The sequence below is a fragment of the Oryctolagus cuniculus genome, chromosome 9 (assembly GCF_051225735.1).
Source record: "Oryctolagus cuniculus isolate XC-2025 breed Fujian yellow rabbit chromosome 9, ASM5122573v1, whole genome shotgun sequence".
Classification (NCBI taxonomy): domain Eukaryota; kingdom Metazoa; phylum Chordata; class Mammalia; order Lagomorpha; family Leporidae; genus Oryctolagus; species Oryctolagus cuniculus.
In genome coordinates, this window is record NC_142875.1 from 5,273,611 (window position 1) to 5,292,091 (window position 18,481).

The 18,481-nt window shown below is 47.7% G+C and overlaps 1 protein-coding gene across 4 annotated transcripts in view; it reads left to right on the top strand.

Annotated features, from left to right (window-relative positions):
* NALF1 (NALCN channel auxiliary factor 1) overlaps positions 1 to 18,481 on the top strand; it is a 679,231-nt gene that overhangs the window by 628,720 nt on the left and 32,030 nt on the right. For 3 of the 4 annotated variants that reach the window (XM_002713024.6, XM_089303409.1, XM_089303410.1), the window contains exon 2: positions 9,483 to 9,654. The exons of the other annotated variant lie outside the window; for it this stretch is intronic. In XM_002713024.6, the coding sequence (XP_002713070.3) occupies positions 9,483 to 9,654 (172 nt within the window). The remainder of the gene's footprint in view (positions 1 to 9,482; positions 9,655 to 18,481) is intronic. 4 annotated transcript variants of the gene reach the window in all.

The following is an 18,481-nucleotide window of genomic DNA, read 5'->3' on the forward strand; positions in this document are numbered from 1 at the left end:
TTCATTTATTAATCAAGTGTCCATTAACTCCTATATGAACCCTGAAAAATTAGAAAATATAACACATTCACTCTTGTATCCTTGGTGGATAAATTATTCCTTTGAATGCTTAATACTAGTTTCAAATTTCTTATTCAAGATTTACTTCCCTCAACTTTTCTTTTGAAGACTGATTTCCCACTTCAACACTTTAACATTCTCAGCTCACTTGGGATGTACAGAATAAAACTGATCTTATATTGAAGCATTATTTTGTTGACTTTTTTGAGCCATGATTTCTAATGTGATCAGTAGCAGTAAACACAGACTAGCTTCCAATGAGCAGTGTGTGAGGAGGACCAGGCAGCATGTAATTAATTGCCTGCATTCCACAGTGTTGATTGCAGATGGTCTGTCTAAGGCACGTTCACTTCTTCCTCTCCCATTTGTCCTTTAGAAAGGCTCTTGAGGAAGGGGAGTTAGATCATCCTTGATTAACCTCAGGAGCAGCCCCGCTGGAAAACATCCTTCCTTCCCAGTCACCACTAACAGAGCTCCCACCATTGCTGCCACTAACCTGATGATCTGGCAAAGGAAACTCATCCACAAAGGCCTCCCTTCATGGCAGAAGAAATGATTGCTTATTCACTGTGAGCTTAGTTCACATTACTACCATGTAGCATTTCTGGATGGACAATCAAACCACATTGGAGCCGGTGCCGCGGCTTACTAGGCTAATCCTCCGCCTTGCAGTGCCGGCACACTGGGTTCTAGCTCTGGTTGGGGTGCCTGATTCTGTCCCGGTTGCCCCTCTTCCAGGCCAGCTCTCTGCTGTGGCCAGGGAGTGCAGTGGAGGATGGCCCAAGTGCTTGGGCTCTGCACCCCATGGGAGACCAGGAGAAGCACCTGGCTCCTGCCATCGGATCAGTGCGGTGCACCAGCCACAGCGTGCCGGCCGCGGCGGCCATTGGAGGGTGAACCAATGGCAAAGGAAGACCTTTCTCTCTGTCTCTCTCTCTCACTGTCCACTCTGCCTGTCCAAAAAAAAAAAAAAAAAAAAAAAAAACACATTGGAAAGGTCTTGGTTAATATAACCAGCCAACATCCCAGCCGAAGCAGTATATCCATTTCAATGAATACTTTAATGTAGATCCTGCCCAACCCCCTGAAGTTCTGAGGACCACCCAGGAGCCCTTCACAAGGTGTTCACTTTGCATTGGCTGTTGGAAATCCAGCCTCACACTGGGACCCAGGAACTAAACCAGGCTCTGTTTGGAAAGAGATTCACACCTGAAGTAGCCTTTCAAAAATATCTTCCTTTAGCATTTATTTGGCCTAAAATAATGGCCACATGACTGCTCACTTGAAAAGGCATTCCCAGGACTTCATAAGAGAAGCTCATCAAGGCGCATGGTTGGAGTTTCTGCTCTGCAGGATCTTAGGGCTAAAGGGACGGACGCTCACTAACCAAATCACAGGACATTTCTGTGTAACCTTGACAGACATATTGCTAATTTCCAGTGAGAATTTTGCTCAAGGTCAATTTCCAGCAGGTGCATACAGGGGCACTGAGAATGCGAAAAGTATGCAAGGCTCTGATTTTCACTCCAAGAGCAGACAGGCTAGAAAGGGAAGCAGATGAGAAGACGGTGCAGCTTTTCATGGTACAGAATCTTGAGAGGGGGTGCAGAGGAGGCTCACAGATGAGGTCACAGGGGTATGGAGGAAATAACAAGGCTGAGGGATGTGTAGGGGAATTGGAAGTAGGACCCCAGGAATAGGGCTGCAGAGGGCATGGCACAATGGTGACCTCTAAGTCACTCATCATAGCCACAGAGTACACAGTGAGGATAGAGACAGATGGGGCTAGAGGCTGTGTAAGTCAAGGTTGCAGAGTCTGATAAAGACTTTGGACTTTCAGGGTGCTGTGTGTTTGAGGGGCGAGAAGGTTCAAGGGTTTTAAGTGTGGTAGCAAAATAATAAAATTAACTTTACAAAGATTGTTGACAGGACTCACAATTGGGTGACACGTGGGACCTGGGGTCAGACAGCTGTGCAGAGCACAGAGGAAGCTCCGGGGGTCTCCACACTTTCCCACTTGCTGCTTCTCTGAATAGAGGATGTTCAATTGTTGAATTCTGCTCTGCATTTGAGAGACTGAGGTCCTAGAGTGCCAAACAGAGTTTGTCAATGCATCATATGTTCAATGAGAGAGAGAGAGAGAGAGAGAGAGAATGAATTCAGTCATCACTATTTTAAAAATAACAGAATCATGAGATGGCCAACTGCCCAGAAAGAATGTGTAGAAGAAAGCTTAGAACAGAAGCCTAAGGGATACTCAACATTTGGGGAGTGGTGAGGAAAACAAAAACAAACCAGAGAGCAAGACACACAGAAGACTGAAAAGAAGCTGTGGGAAGAACGAAAGGAAAGCCAGGCAGAACAAGCCAGTCATTGGAGCTAACACCTCAGGGAGGGCTTTACCAGCAGCATGCAGGACTGGCAAGAAGGCAGATGGCAACATAACTGGTTTCAGTAGCTGGACGTGTCAGCATTTGGCCGGAAGAGCTTGGGAGGAATCATTTCAGTGGAGTAGTTCAAGCTGAAGCCAATCACAATCAGATGAAGAAATGAAACAAGATGATTCTGGGTGTGATGTGTGACAACTGTGAACAAAGAGCAGGGGGAAAGAGGAAACCAGGAGGACACGTCAAAAAGTTGGAGGAAAACAAATTCACAAGATAAGTTTATTTGGGGGCCAAATTTGAAATTGATGCATAGTATTTTTTTAAGGATTTATTTTTATAAAGGCAGACTTACTGAAAAAATGGGAGACAGAGAATCTTCCACCTGCTTGTTTGTGCCCCAAATGGCCACAGAGCTGGGGCTGCACCAAGCCAAAGTCAGAAGCTAGGAACTCCACCTGGGTCTCCCACGTGGATGGCAGAAACCCAAGCACTTGGGCTATCCTCCACTGCTTTTCTCAGCCACATTATAAGGGAGTTGGGTCAGAAGTGGAGCAGCCGGGACTCAAACCGGTGCTCATATGGAATGCTGGCTTTGCAGGCAGCACCCTTCACCAGCTGCACCACAATGCTGGTCCCCACACAGTTTCTTTTATAAACATGTATTTTTCATGAACATTTTGAAGACCTTTCATATGCAGAGATTTTAAAAAATTGCAACAGAAATAAACTTAAGTTTTAGTTCTGTTTTCCAAAGAATAGTTTGCAACCCCCTTGTACTAACAATTCTAAGGCTTCCTTTTTCCACGTACATCATTTTCGGATAGGAGCATTCTGTAGTCAAAAGTGCTCAGGAGAGTATTTGTTTTCTGTACTCTGTACAGTCTCTAGGGAACCCTGTGATGCTATGCTAAGAGCTGGTTTGCAGCCCAGTGTTTGAGCCATTCACCCTCTTGTGCGAGGTGAACCTAGGACTTGGGCATGGACGGGCACTCCTTGAGCCTCGTCCAGGTGCTGAGGATGGTAGACTTGACAATAGAGTACAGTGCCAGGAATCTCAGGAAACACTGAAGTGCAAGGGAGAATACCCAGCATTGTAACAGGACCAAGAAAAGCAGGTTACTCCCAGAAGTAGAAAGGCTAAGACACAGCCCTGGAAGAGACTGTCTGCTGGCCTCGGAAGTGTGCCATGGCCCAGGACCAGAGAGTGTGTAGGTCGTGTGTGGATGTGTGGCTCATAAGCGGCTCAGCCACTGGCGCTGGTTTTCTTTTTGCCAGTCTCTGGGGATCTATCACTATTTCCCGTTTCTGGGTGCGGTGTATTGTCAGCAGACACAACAGGGGTAGAAAAGAAAGTGGACTGAGATTTGTGAATGTGCAGTTCCACCCTCACTGAGAACCCTAGCAAAAGGCCCTGAGCAGTAAGGTGCGTGAGCCTGAGGCAGTCACTGTAGCAGGAGCTGGCTTATGTCTCCAGCCAACTGCAGCACCCCCCCACACACACACACAAACACACATACACACACTAGAACTCAGGCGGCTAAGGCAGGCAGAGTCCTGATAAAATCCACCAAGTAATACCACTGTGAAAACAAGTCAGTCCTTCGCAGTGCTGCGGAAAGAGGACAGCAACTATGAATTTGAAAAGGACAACCACATTTAATATCTAACGTTCTTCTCGCTAACCAAGATTTGTAGCCAACAGGTTAATTTTTTTTCACAAGCTAATATATGAGGGTCCCTCTCAACGTTCATGGCTAATGGAATTAAAATATTCATTTATTTTGGTTCAAAACAGTGAACTCTGTGCAAGGTGGTTTTTTGTTGTTGTTGTCATATGTGTACATAAAAGGGCCTTCAAACAGCTAATGGAAATGTGTATTTTGAAAATATCATGTGTGGGCTGGCACCGCAGCTCAATAGGCTAATCCTCCGCCTTGTGGCGCCGGCACACCGGGTTCTAGTCCCGGTCGGGGCTCCGGATTCTGTCCCGGTTGCCCCCCTTCCAGGCCAGCTCTCTGCTGTGGCCCAGGAGTGCAGTGGAGGATGGCCCAAGTGCTTGGGCCCTGCACCCCATGGGAGACCAGGAGAAGTACCTGGCTCCTGCCTTCGGATTAGCGCGGTGCGCCAGCTGCAGCACGCCAGCTGCAGCGGCCATTGGAGGGTGAACCAATGGCAAAGGAAGACCTTCCTCTCTGTCTCTCTCTCTCACTGTCCACTCTGCCTGTCAAAAAAAAAAAAAAAAAAAAAAGAAAATATCATGTGTGGATTTCACACGGCTTTACACAGAAATTATGTTTTAATCTCATTTCCATAAACTCTCTGGAATTCTCTTGCTTATCTATAATATAAATTTGTACCCAGCTCTGAACTGTAGATTTGGATTTGTATGAGGGAGGTAACTGTATCTTAAAACGTAGTGAGAATTTGAAGTTCTACTGGAGACATGGAAATTGTGGCCATTCTGTGAAGGTTTCCCACAGATTAGCTATCAAATGGGACACTCAGAACTAAGGGAGGTTCAGCTGTGAGCGCCTGACACAGGTCCACATAGGCAGTCATTCACAGTGGCGATACCATTCCCACATCACCTGGCCACGCACGCTGAGCAGAGCTGGGCGGTGGCCACTCCGGGTACATCCTTGCTTGGGCCTGAAGCACCCCTTGCAAGAGTCCCCCATGATTAGGAAGCAGACTGAGCATCCTGCCTCCTGCCTCCTTGTGATGCTCCAAGCAAAGCAGGAGTTCTTTAAAAAAAAACAAAATCCATTTTCATCAGGCAGGAGTATGGCAAGGAGATCACGACACACAGCTCCCAGGTTGCCCTCCTCTCCTCGTGTTAGCTCTCCAGGGTTCCATCTTCCAACAGGCCCTGGGAGCCAAAGGCTTCTCAGGTGGCAGCAAATGAAGAGAAGATGCCAAGTTCACAGGGGTTCAGGACACCCCACTGTGCAGAGAGCCAGCAAAGGTTTCAAAAGTGAGGCTGAACTGAAGTGACTTGAAGAAACACATACAAGGGGCTTCAAAAGTTCACAGACTGAAGTTAATTTTAGCACCAAAAAATAACTTAAATCCACATGTGTAGCATATATAAGATATATTAGAAATGCAGACTACTCAATGATGCCTTCCAGATACTACAATGTGTGATGACAACAAGGACCTGCAGATCCTTACATCCTGGCCCAACCCTCACCTTCCTCCGTGACTGTCAGCTGCGGTCTTTTCCATCCCAATCCCAACTGCAAACCAACAGGCTCAGCTAGATGGCCTCCCAGACTTCTACTGGGGATGGGGGTTCCCAGCTTCCTGACCCCAGGCCCAGACGCGTCCTTATTTTCCTTACTTTCCGAGTCCTCTCTGAAAGGATGAGGCTGCAGGAGCTCCCCGTGCAGAGCAGCCCTAGGCCCCTTCCCTCACTGTTTCCCCAGGGAGGCTCAGGGTGTCATGGGAAGAATAAGAAAGGAGAAAGTGCTTTCGGTGGATGAAGAGAAACATCCGTATCCAAGCGGGAAGTTAGAAGGATGTTCTATTTAGGTCATGTCTATAGTTTAGTCTGTCCCTTGTCTAGGCTGCCAGTAGAGAGTGTCTCTGGGTGGCTGTGTGGTGGGCAGTGTGGTGTTTTTGCTCACTTAGTGGTCACGGCAGGGAGAGAGTGTATGTATATGGACATTGGAAATACCTTTAAGAGCGTAACAGCCTGAGTGACCTGACACCCTCACAGGTAGAAATGGGGCAAACTCTCCATGATACAAGTGGGTTGATGGCCATGACCTTGCTACCAGGGCCTGTACCCATGTATTTTCTTTCCTTTCCTGAATCATTCTTTACCTGCATCCAATCACTTATCTGATGCAGTGACACCAGAAAAGCAGTTTACCGAACATTCTTCCGTAGAAGAGAAGGCTAAGCCATCACAAAAGGATTTCTGACTCCTTATGCTGCACCGTTCTTAGGAAATAAGACAGGTCCCTTGACTTCTGATCATGTGCTTTTGTTGGAAGGTCCTCCAGATCTTTTCCAAGTTCATCATTGTACTCCTCTTAGCTCTGTGACACCACAAACCACCCTTTGCAACCTCCTTCCTTAAGAAAAAATAATAATCCAGAGAATCATTGGAAGTATCTTGGAGCCATTTATTTTTCTCACTTCCAAGCGTGGGAATGCTCCTCAAGGCATCTTGACAAGAGATCTAAAATCTGGATTTTTCCAGTTGTAGAGGACTCAGCATCCCAGAAGGCAGCCTGTTTTACTATTGTATCTCTTCTGGCGAGAAAGCTCTTCTTTCTACCATAGTGACATTAGCCTATGTGTCGTTCATCTTGCCTTTATCTTCTGATTCCAATTTTTTCTTAAGAAAGCCTCTGTCATCAGGATTTTCTCAGATGTGGAAGGCAGCTGCCCATGCCCCTCTCCTCACTCTGGTCAGGGAATCCTCAGGGAGTTCTCTCTTCTTCACAAGTCAGGTTTTGGATTCCTGCTGACTTGGCACTTCACTGGGTAGTGACCGTTCTCAAGGTCAGAGAAGAGTCTCCTACCTTCCATGCAAAGCGCTTCTGATCTAGACTGGGATATTTTAGCGAATGTGTTGCGTGCACGTGTTGCCTCTTTGATCACGAACATGCTTCTGCAGACAAAGAGAAATGCTGTAGTGAGACAGAAGCAACTTCTTAGCCTTCATCTCTGAAGTCATAATCAGACATCTCTCCCCTGGTTTTCTTTTGTCCCAGCTTACAGTTTTCCTGAGTGGCTTTCTGACATGTCTTTTGTGTAGAATTAAATTTTTTGAAAATGTTTATTACTCAAATGAGGGATCTTCTGCCTAGGCAGACTTCTGGGAGGTTGACCCTAAGACTGAGGAGGCAGCAAGGGGAGGCAGGCGGGGTGGAGACACCCAGGCTGAGGCTGGCATTCTTGCTGGGAGGTCTGATGTTTAAAAACAGCTTGTAAGTAACCACAGCAGTTGAGCAACAGCTTTGTGAAGGACATGCAGTCAAAACAGGATCGAAGGAGCTAGAACAAAAATAGTGGTGCTCCAGTTGGGCAACGCTGAGAGTGATGGCTGGGAAGGGCAGAGGTCCACAGCAGAGCCTTCCCGGCGTGACCTCCCAGGTTTGAGGGAGCAGAGGCCGTTGCTGAAGGAGTAGAGATCACAGGGTCAGCTGCAACGTGCTGTGTGGAAACCACTGTCATCTGGGTGACCCTGTGAAAGCAAGCTACAAGCAGAAGCGGGAGGAGAGAACATAATTCAGCCCATGAAAATACAGACAATACTCTGGAATTACAAAGTGGCACTCCCTAATAGAAAAAAACCCACGATTCTGAACTTAAAGTGAAAAACATGCAGAAAGTGAGCTTTATAGGATAGTTTTGGTGTTGGAAACACACAGACATACCTAACTTCCTCTGGCTTTAATAGAGTCATTGAGGCCCAGGAGTCACAAAGTTCCCACAGTCCATTGTTTGGTCCCCACGGTGGCTATCCTAACTGCTGTGTCACATCATATTGCCTGTCCTTTCACACGAATGCCAATGGTATTTTGAAAAACACAACTTCTCTAAAGTCAGTAGGAAACCACTTAATTTTTGCTTCCAGGCTCTTTCATACGGCACTTGCAGTACCTGCACCTGCCACCTCCACACTCTTCCTCCCCCTCCATCCCCGTTGAAACTGAAGGATTCTTAGGGCTTTCCTCAGTTAGCATAGTATTTTTTTCAGGTGCAGCTTTTTAGTGTATATTTTTATGTTGATCAGTTCAAAAAAAGCTGTAAGAATACTAATTATGCATATGTTTTCCCAACAAATTATATGGTGATTATGAACAATTGGTGATTTAGCAAATAGTAATTCCTTTTGCAAGTCCTAAGTCTTCAAAAACCATTTTCATATGAAATATGGAAGAAATACCAAGAACACAGCTTTGGACTCCTAGAAGATTCCGATTCCTTGCAAAATGTGAGGACTTGCTGCACTCTATTTGTCGGCTTAGAATCACACGGGGAAAATGTACTAGCTTAGGCAACTGTGTGAAATTGATAAGTACAACTAGTATTCTTGCTGTTTTCATCGACTATTTGTAACATCTTGTGTACACTTAGATCAAAGCCCTTCATTGTCTGCCGGGTGAAATGCAACTGGCAGAAGTTGCCTGAATTGTCTCTAGGGGCAGACAGACAAAACTGTCGGTGCTAAGGACACAGAACCTGGCCAGATGTCCATGGTCCTACACCGTAGATGGGTACTTTGGCTTTGTTGGGTCTGAATAATGTTCCGCTCACTTCCTCACATTAGAAAAGGTAAATTTTTTTCAATGTCCACTTTCCCAAAAAGCCGCCAAAACATAGGAGGTAAATGAAGCCACAATCCACCCCCCATGCATTAAATCACAGGTTTCTCTCGTTGCTGCGGGTTTCACATCTAACATCTCAGAACCGTAGTTCTGACGCGGGTCACCCTGGGTCCCCAGGCCACACTTGCGCACGTCACGTCTGATACCCGCTTTGGTGTGCCCGGACTGTTGGCGAAGCCTCTGCAGGCGCCGCGCTCGGCTCGCAGGCAGCCCTAGCGTGTCTGCATCCCTGGTGTCTGCGCCCCTGCTGGGCCGGCGCTGTGGGGCGGTGGGCGCCACCTAGTGTCCAGCGAGGGCATAGACGCAGGCCCTGGGAACCCCCGTGCGCTCTGCAGTTAACTAGCACAGCAACAGGGCCGCCATGCCTTTTACTTCCTGTATCATTGGTGTTTTGACAATGTCAGGTCCCTGCTTTAACCTGCTTTTTTCAAATGAGCCAGCGCACCTTCTGCATGCTGCCAAGGGCTCGCTCAAGTGCAGCTTCGCCCTTAGTGCAAACGCTTGCAATGCTGCGGTATGGCTTGCAGCTGGCATTGCGTACGTACACGGTCTCAAAGGAGAGTTTTCTCGTGATGCCCTTGCCACCACGGCACGGCTCTCACAGGACAGCCTGTCCTGCAGTGGAGTCACAATGTTGTCATCCCTCCGTGTTTTTAATTCTCCCTTATTTTCCTGTTTTTCCCCCCAGATTGTCTACAAAGCCTGGCTCTGCTCCCAGTACTTTGAAGTCACGCAGTTGAACTGCAGAAAGACAATTCCTTGCAAGCAATACTGTTTGGAGGTTCAGACGCGGTGTCCCTTTATCTTGCCGGACAATGATGACGTCATCTACGGGGGCCTCTCTAGCTTCATCTGTACAGGTACCGTGGCAGGGCAGGGTTCTGTCCGGGAAGCCCCGTGCTGTTTGCTGTCTCTGCTGCTTCAGTCCACAGATCTAACCTTGAAGATGCGGCTGGTAGTTTTCCATGATTTCATTAATAACGGGAGGGTTGAGAGCGCCCCTATGCTGGCTGGGGAAGGGTTCGGATCCCGTGCCTCCTAGTCTGTGCAGTGACAGACCGCGGCCGTCAAGGCTGTCAAAGGGCAGGGCGAGGAGCAATGTTAGCGACGGTTGGGCTCACATTCGACTTAGCTTAGGCGAGAATCTGTGTCCTCTTGTCGCGTTACGTAAGAACAGATGATGGGAGCAGGCTGTAGAATCCGGCAGCTTCTTCAAATGAGTAGCAAGTGTATATCCCCACATCTGCGTTCTGAGAACTTCTCTTCTGGTTGATCTCAAATAAGAGCCAAGAGCCTAAAGAAATGCCTGCCAAAGTTGTCCGGGTGTGGGTTTGAGTGGGTACCACAGGCCAGGTATGATTCTAGCTGATATTTCCCATGAATGGTGTTTACTTCCTTCGGAAAATGATTCCGACTGGGCAAAACACCGGTTGCAGCACTCATTTTCTGGACTGTGCAAGCGTGACATGATTTGGACACAGGAGAGGAGTAGCGTGTGGGGTGTTTTGTTTGACAAACGAAGAGCAGGCCCTGAGCACCAGGTACCTTGCCCGGTGCTGTGCAATCCAAGACGCTGCTCTGTGTTCTCTGGCAATAAAACAGTGGCCTAGGGCATCCTCGTGCGTGTGTGGCTTGAGTGACAGCATGTTTCGTGTTCAGGTCAAGAAAATAACATTATCCTATGTGTGGAGAAACACGGAAACCCCCACATCACGTTAGCCTCGAGAACAGAGCGACACGTTGAGAAGCAGTCATGCCACTAGCTGCCTTCTGCCTGCACTTTTCTGAGTGAGGAGCTGGCCAGGGGCAGTCTACCAGAGACACCCCTGGGAAGCTGCCGTGAATGGGTGACTCCTCCTCATGCTCCCCACCCCTGTGGGAAGATCCACAGCTGAAAGCTGGGACACACGGCTTTCACTCTGCTTCTGTCACACTGTCTGAGTTAGCACCTAATCACAGTAAATCAGGAATAGCAATGGCTCCCCCCACATACACACACACACACACACACACACACACACACCTGCCCCTCTGGTGTGCTCTGAAGATGAGACAGGGGAACAGAACGTGGTCTGTGACGTGAAAGGCATTTATTGTCATCTTTGTTATCTGATTTGATGCTTTCATCATTCCTCATGCAGCTCCTATCTGTAGTGGGGGCAGGGGGATCCAGAGCAGGAGGAAGGGAGAGAGATGGAGGAGAGGAAGAGACAAGATAAGGGAGGGAAGGAGGAGATGGATAAATTCCTGCTTTGAGTCCAAGACAAAACTCACCAGACACAGGCCATTGACTGACTTTCTCACAGAGCTTATCAGGAATAGCACTCAAGACAAAGACTTTCATTTTTTGATTGTGTCAATAAAATGCCAGTGACATTAGGACTTCAGAGAAGCTGGTGGAACCTTCTATAAAGGTCCTTTGTGCACGTACATTGCATTTCTTCCCAGAGCAGGTCTGTTGCTTTTACCAGGTTCTCAAGTAGACCACACACACACACACACACAGAGGTTGTGGCATCTGCCTCAATCTTCCATCATATCCCAGGCTTTATCTAGGTTTGTGGAGCCTGAAACACACATTCGGACGTCCACGACCGTCTCCCTATATTCCCAAGGCCCCCCAACCGCAAATGGCGGGTTGCATCTCTTTCTGCAGAACAGGGGGGGGAGCTGGACTTGGGTTATTAATCGTTGCTGAGTTTGACAGTTTCATCTCAGCCATGGCTGTGGCATGAAGGAAACGTGAGGGAGAGGAGCGATTTGTCATCGGGCCCTGGGAAAATGCCAGCTCCGTTCGAGGCCTCCTGGGATGATGTCACCGTGACCCTGTGGGGACCTCAGTGTCCTGCCACCACCGTCAGCTGTGCTCACAAACCTTTCAATACTAAATGCCTCCCAAATGGCCAGAATAAATTCTGAAGGCATTTTGCCCTGCAGTTCTATGAAATCATTTGATGAGGAAAAGCAATACTTTTCAAATTGATCTTTTATAAGGAAGGACCCTGGTCTCTTTAAAAGAATTCACGTGCATGTCAGCGACTGGCAGCCGTGGTTTCCCACGCGGGTCGTGGGTGTCCCTTCCAGGGGACTGCTAGGCTGAGTCAGGACACGGGTAGTGCCCCTACCACTGCCAGCACTGTGGCGAGGGTCCCGAACCTGGGCCCAGAGCAGGCGCCACCCTGGGAGAGTCTAGCAGAGAGATCACCCCTGTGGGCCTGTGGGGAGACCTAGAGCCCTCAGGATGCGCCGTGCAGCTTCGAGAGGGGTGTGAAGACCCAGATCACCCGCCTTTTACATAGGTGTGCAGTGACTGAGGCACACCGGTCCCTTGCAGTATTTCGCGTGAAGTGCCTGCGGGTAAGCCACCTCTCCCGGCCCCGTGCACGGGTAGCTGCAGATCTGCCGGGCTTGTTCCTCGGGGGGTGACACACAAGGGCGCTCAGGAATTCACCAAGATTCACCTTGACCTTGCTTCCAGTAATCCGCCCGCTTTCGAAATTTATTAGCTCCTCCCGCCCCCTCATCCTCGATGCTGCAAACATCATTCCTCACGCAGAGCTGACGGAGGAGCTGGACCCTCCTGGAAGCCAGCCGATAGTGGACTCCCCCTCGGGCTGGAGCCGCACCCCACCCACGGCTTCCAGAAGCGCAGAGCTGGCTCTGGTTTCGCCAGCCACCACAGAAGGACCCAGCAAGCGCACTGCCCTGACGGGTCAGCGGTGTGGACACGGCTGCTCCGGGGTCCTCCTCGCCCGCCTTCCAGGATGTGGGGCCCCGGGGCCCGGCCTCTGCCCCTCTCAGCCGGGTGGGACCTGACACCCTGCGAGCCTCAGCCATCCGGAAGGCTCCGGATCGTGCGGCGTCAGGAGCTGGCTACGGCTGTGGGGCCGGTGGTTCGATCCTGCGTCCGCTGTGTGGTTTTTGTTCCTGCGAGAGGCCAAGTGCGTGTGTGTTCTGCCCCTCTTCCCTCTCATTGGCCTCCGACGCTTTGTAAGCGAGGATCTGATTCTGACAGAACGAGGGAAGGAGTGGGGAGGGGGCTGAGTGGAAGGGGAGGCAGGAAGGATAGAAGTTTCTGGAACCCTGCGGCTGCCCCTGGGCGCGAACCTGCGGGAGAAGCGGGCAGCCACCGGCCCGGTGACTGAGCGGTGCGGCGCCCAGCGTCCGAGCGAAAGCCGGGCTCCTCGGGCTCCCGCCGGCGGGGAGGGAACATAGTCCGAGACTCCCACGGCAACCCCTTCGCGCGGGGAGGTGCTATTTCCCGCTGCGGGGAAACACCTTGCGCGCGCGCACGGCGGTCTGATGTGGCGGCGGCGGGCGCCCCCGTGTGGCCAGGCCGTGCTACTGCAGGGCGCCCCGCGAGGGCTCACTGGGCACTCACCCCAGTCCAGCAGCTCCCAGGAAATGGATCCGAGAGGAGAGATGAAACAGCTAGACCTGGGAGAGCTGGGAAATCCGCGCCCGGGGTATTTGCGGGGACTGCAGGTCTGGCTCACCGTGAGCCCCGAGCCTGCTGCCCAGGCCCAGGCCTCCGCTGCCTCCCCGCCTGCCGCCCTGGACACGGGCAGGTGCACAGAGCAGAAGGCGCGGTAGGGGTCTTTGGGATGCTTGCAAGGGAAGGTCCTAGAGGCATCAGCACAGAATAGCGGTCCACCTGCGGCAGAAGTGGCTGGCGGCCATTGTTTCCAGCAAATGTTTTCAGTCCTGCCTAAAACCTCTGGGTGGAAACCTCCCTTTGCCCAAGCCAGGGGCAGGTCCTGGTGCCTGGACAGCTGACCGGTTAGGCTGCGCCTAATGGAGGCTGAATCCAGTTAGAGACGGTCTTCTAGAACAAGGAGGTGGCGACACACACGTCGCACCCTGGGCGCTCCAGAGCCTTGGTGAGTGACGTTTAGAACATGGCAGTGCCCAGGGCCGTAAGCCACAGGGAGAATTCTGATTCGTTGTAAGAGGGGCAGCTTTGGCCAAGGAGTCCCAGATTGGGTGAAATCTTCCTCAGTGGAGGTGTCTTCCTATTTGTCTCCAGTAAAGACGTCTTGGTAAAGAATTTACCTGCATTTGGCACCATTATGGGTGCTGGGCCGCTGTGAACACAGCAGCTATCACATGTGAACATAGACTTGGTCCGTATCAACTTAGCTGAGTCACCCCGCCTCAAGCGGCTTTTACGTGGGACTAACCCCGCCCCGCGCCTGCCGTTGTAGAAATGAGCTCAGCCCCACCTTTCCTGCCTGTGCGTCCACCCTTTGGGTCACAATTGGAAAAGGAAACACCCGCAGTCCATCCCTAAGTCAGCCTGTGAGCGTTCTTGCTAAGGCCCAGCTGGAGAAAGCTGGCCGGGAATTACAGCGAGAACAACCCAGTCACAGCTTGCAGTCCGGGCAATGCAGGTCAGCCTCACACATCCCATTAAAAATGAATATTACAAGAATTTTACAACCTAGACAGCTTTTTCTGGTTATAGAGAAAACTGTCTGGTTCACCTCGCTAGAAAATGTTGTGCGTACATTGCTAACAGGCCAGATTAGTCAGTGAGATCTTTCAGAGGGAATCCACCGCAAGGGAGATGGAGAGGGAAGCTGGCTGCTCACCGGCCAAGCAGAGAGACCTGGGACAGACCCTGCTCCGAAGACCCGAAAAGCATCTACACACTCACACACACACAAAACACACACACACACACATTAAAGGGTAGACAGCCAAAGTGTCTAAGATATTTGTGTAAGCACTACAAGTCTAAATGACCTTATTCTCGTGGGTATTAAGGACATCATTCAGTGTACCACATCTAATATATATAACATATCATTAATTTTATATATGTAGAATTCACATATTTTATCAACATATGCATAGTTAAATAGTAATACTTAACAGATAATGTAGGTAATTAATACAGAAACTTTTAGGTTTAAAAATGGAAAATCAATTTTAAGCATGGCTCTTAAATGAACTTTAAAGCCCCTTTCAAATACAGAAAGGAATGAGTCTGGCTTAAGTCAGAAAGCACTGATGGAGATACTACAACCTCACCAATAAGTGAAGTTTGACAAAGCAAAGCTCCATGGAGAACAGAGCTTCTAGAAAGCTATTCTAAGACAACAGTTCTACCTTTGTTGCCTCATTGGCTCACCTTATTACTTTCTTAGTTGTATTACCATTCAGTCTCAGCTGGGATTTTTTTTCCTTAATTGACTAATTTATGCTGTGCAGAGAGAGACCAGACCAACGTAGAGTCTGGAAATTCTACCCTCCCCTCCAACACTCACTCCTATCAGAAACAGTGGCGCTTACAGTAACCCGTGCTGATATCCCTTCCTCTACTGAACACCTCATTATCCGAGGGGAGAGAAAAGACAAATGTACCCCAAGTCAACACCAAAGTCTTCCTACAGGGATCATCAACATTCTCCACTGTGGAGGGCCACAGAGGCTCAAGTCTGATCCCTCCCACATTCCATGATGTGCAGATAAGTGTCAACATCCTAAACAAAGATATCAGATCTTTTTTTTTAACTTTTATTTAATGAATATAAATTTCCAAAGTACGATTTATGGATTACAATGGCTTCCCCCACATACCGTCCCTCCCACCCACTACCCTCCCCTTTCCCACTCCCTCTCCCCTTCCATTCACATCAAGATTCATTTTCGATTATCTTCATATACAGAAGATCAGCTTAGTATACATTAAGTATGGATTTCAACAGTTTGCTCCCACACAAACATAAAGTGAAAAATAATAGATGATTTTTTTTAAATGATGATGAAATCAGATCAGAACTATTGTCATGTTTAATCCCAGTGAGAGTCAAGTTGGGAATTGATAATTTCTTTTTTTTTTTTTTTTTTTTTTTACAGAAGATCAGTTTAGTATACATTAAGTAAAGATTTCAACAGTTTGCACCCCCATAGAAACACAAAGTGAAATATATTGTTTGAGTACTCGTTATAGCATTAAATCTCAATACACAGCACATTAAGGACAGAGATCCTACATGAGGAGTAAGTGCACAGTGACTCCTGTTGTTGACTTTACCAATTGACACTCCTGTCTATGGCATCAGTAGTCTCCCTATGCTCCAGTCATGAGTTTCCAAGGCTATGGAAGCCCTCTGAGTTCTCCGATTCTTATCTTGTTTAGACACGGTCATAGTCGAAGTGGAGGTTCTCTCCTCCCTTCAGAGAAAGGTACCTCCTTCTTTGAAGACCTGTTCTTTCCACTGGGATCTCACTAGCAGAGATCTTTTGCCAGAGTGTCTTGGCTTTCCATGCCTGAAATACTCTCATGGGCTTTTCAGCCAGATCCGAATGCCTTTAGGGCTGATTCTGAGGCCAGAGTGCTATTTAGGACATCTGCCATTCTATGAGTCTGCTGAGTATCTCGCTTCCCATGTTGGATCACTCTCCCCTTTATTTATTCCATCGGTTAGTGTTAGCAGGTACTAGACTTGTTTATGTGCTCCCTTTGACTCTTAGTCCTTTCATTATGATCAAAGTGAACTGAAATTGATCACTTGGACTAGTGAGATGGCATTGGTACATGCCACCTTGATGGGATTGAATTGGAATCCCCTGGTATGTTTCTAACTCTACCATTTGGGGCAAGTCAGCTTGAGCATGTCCCAAATTATACATCTCTTCCCTCTCTTATTCCCACTCTTATGTTTAACAGGGATCACATTTCAGTTAATTTTTAACACTTAAGAATAACTGTGTATTAATTACAGAATTAAACCAGTCATATTAAGTAGAACAGACAAAAAAACTACTAAGAGGGATAATGTATTAAGTTGTTCATTAACAGTCAGGGCTATGCTGATCAAGTCACCGTTTCCCATAGTGTCCATTTCACTTCAGGAGGTTTCCTTTTTGGTGTTCAGTCAGTTGTCACCGATCAGGGAGAACATATGGTATTTGTCCCTTTGGGACTGGCTTACTTCACTCAGCATGATGTGTTCCAGATTCCTCCATTTTGTTGCAAATGACTGGATTTCGTTGTTTCTTACTGCGGTATAGTATTCTAAAGAGTACATATCCCATAATTTCTTTATCCAGTCTACCGTTGATGGGCATTTAGGTTGGTTCCAGGTCTTAGCTATTGTGAATTGAGCTGCAATAAACATTAGGGTGCAGACCGCTTTTTTGTTTGCCAATTTAAATTCCTTTGGGTAAATTCCAAGGAGTGGGATGGCTGGGTCGAACGGTAGGGTTATCTTCGGGTTTCTGAGGAATCTCCAGACTGACTTCCATAGTGGCTTGACCAGTTTGCATTCCCACCAACAGTGGGTTAGTGTCCCTTTTTCCCCACATCCTCACCAGCATCTGTTGTTGGTAGATTTCTGAATGTGAGCCATTCTAACCGGGGTGAGGTGAAACCTCATTGTGGTTTTGATTTGCATTTCCCTGATTGCTAATGACCTTGAACATTTTTTCATGTGCCTGTTGGCCATTTGGATTTCCTCTTTTGAAAAATGTCTATTGAGGTCCTTGGCCCGTCTCTTAATTGGGTTGTTGGTTTTGTTTTTGTGGAGTTTCTTGATCTCTTTGTAGATTCTGGTTATTAACCCTTTATCTGTTGCATAGTTTGCAAATATTTTTTCCCATTCTGTCGGTTGTCTCTTCACTCTCCTGACTGTTTCTTTTGCAGTACAGAAACTTCTCAATTTGATGCAATCCCAAATGTTAATTTTGGCTTTGACTGCCTGTGCCTCCCGGGTCTTTTCCAGAAACTCTTTGCCTGTGCCAATATCTTGAAGGGTTTCTCCAATGTTCTCTAGTAACTTGATGGTGTCAGGTCGTAGATTTAGGTCTTTAATCCATGTTGAGTGGATTTTTGTGTAAGGTGTAAGGTAGGGGTCTTGCTTCATGATTCTGCACATGGAAATCCAATTTTCCCAGCACCATTTATTGAATAGACTGTCCTTGCTCCAGGAATTAGTTTTAGATCCTTGATCAAATATAAGTTGGCTGTAGATGTTTGGGTTGATTTCTGGTGTTTCAATTCTGTTCCATTGGTCTATCCATCTGTTTCTGTACCAGTACCATGCTGTTTTGATTACAACTGCCCTGTAGTATGTCCTGAAATCTGGTATTATGATGCCTCCGGCTTTGTTTTTGTTGTACAAGATTGCTTTAGCTATTCGAGGTCTCTTGTGCCTCCATATAAATTTCAGCACCAATTTTTCCAGATCTGAGAAGAAGGTCTTCGGTATCTTGATTGGTATTGCATTGAATTTATAAATTGCTTTTGGGAGAATGGACATTTTGATGATATTGATTTTTCCAATCCATGAGCATGGAAGATTTTTCCATTTCTTGGTATCCTCTTCTATTTCTTTCTTTAAGGTTTTGTAATTTTCATCGTAGAGATCTTTAACATCCTTGGTTAAGTTTATTCCAAGGTATTTGATTGTTTTTGTAGCTATTGTGAATGGGATTGATCTTAGAAGTTCTTCCTCAGCCATGGCATTGTCTGTGTATACAAAGGCTGTTGATTTTTGTGCATTGATTTTATACCCTGCTACTTTGCCAAACTCTTCTATGAGTTCCAACAGTCTCTTAGTAGAGTTCTTTGGGTCCCCTAAATAAAGAATCATGTCATCTGCAAAGAGGGATAGTTTGAGTTCTTCCTTCCCAATTTGTATCCCTTTAATTTCTTTTTCTTGCCTAATAGCTCTGGCTAGA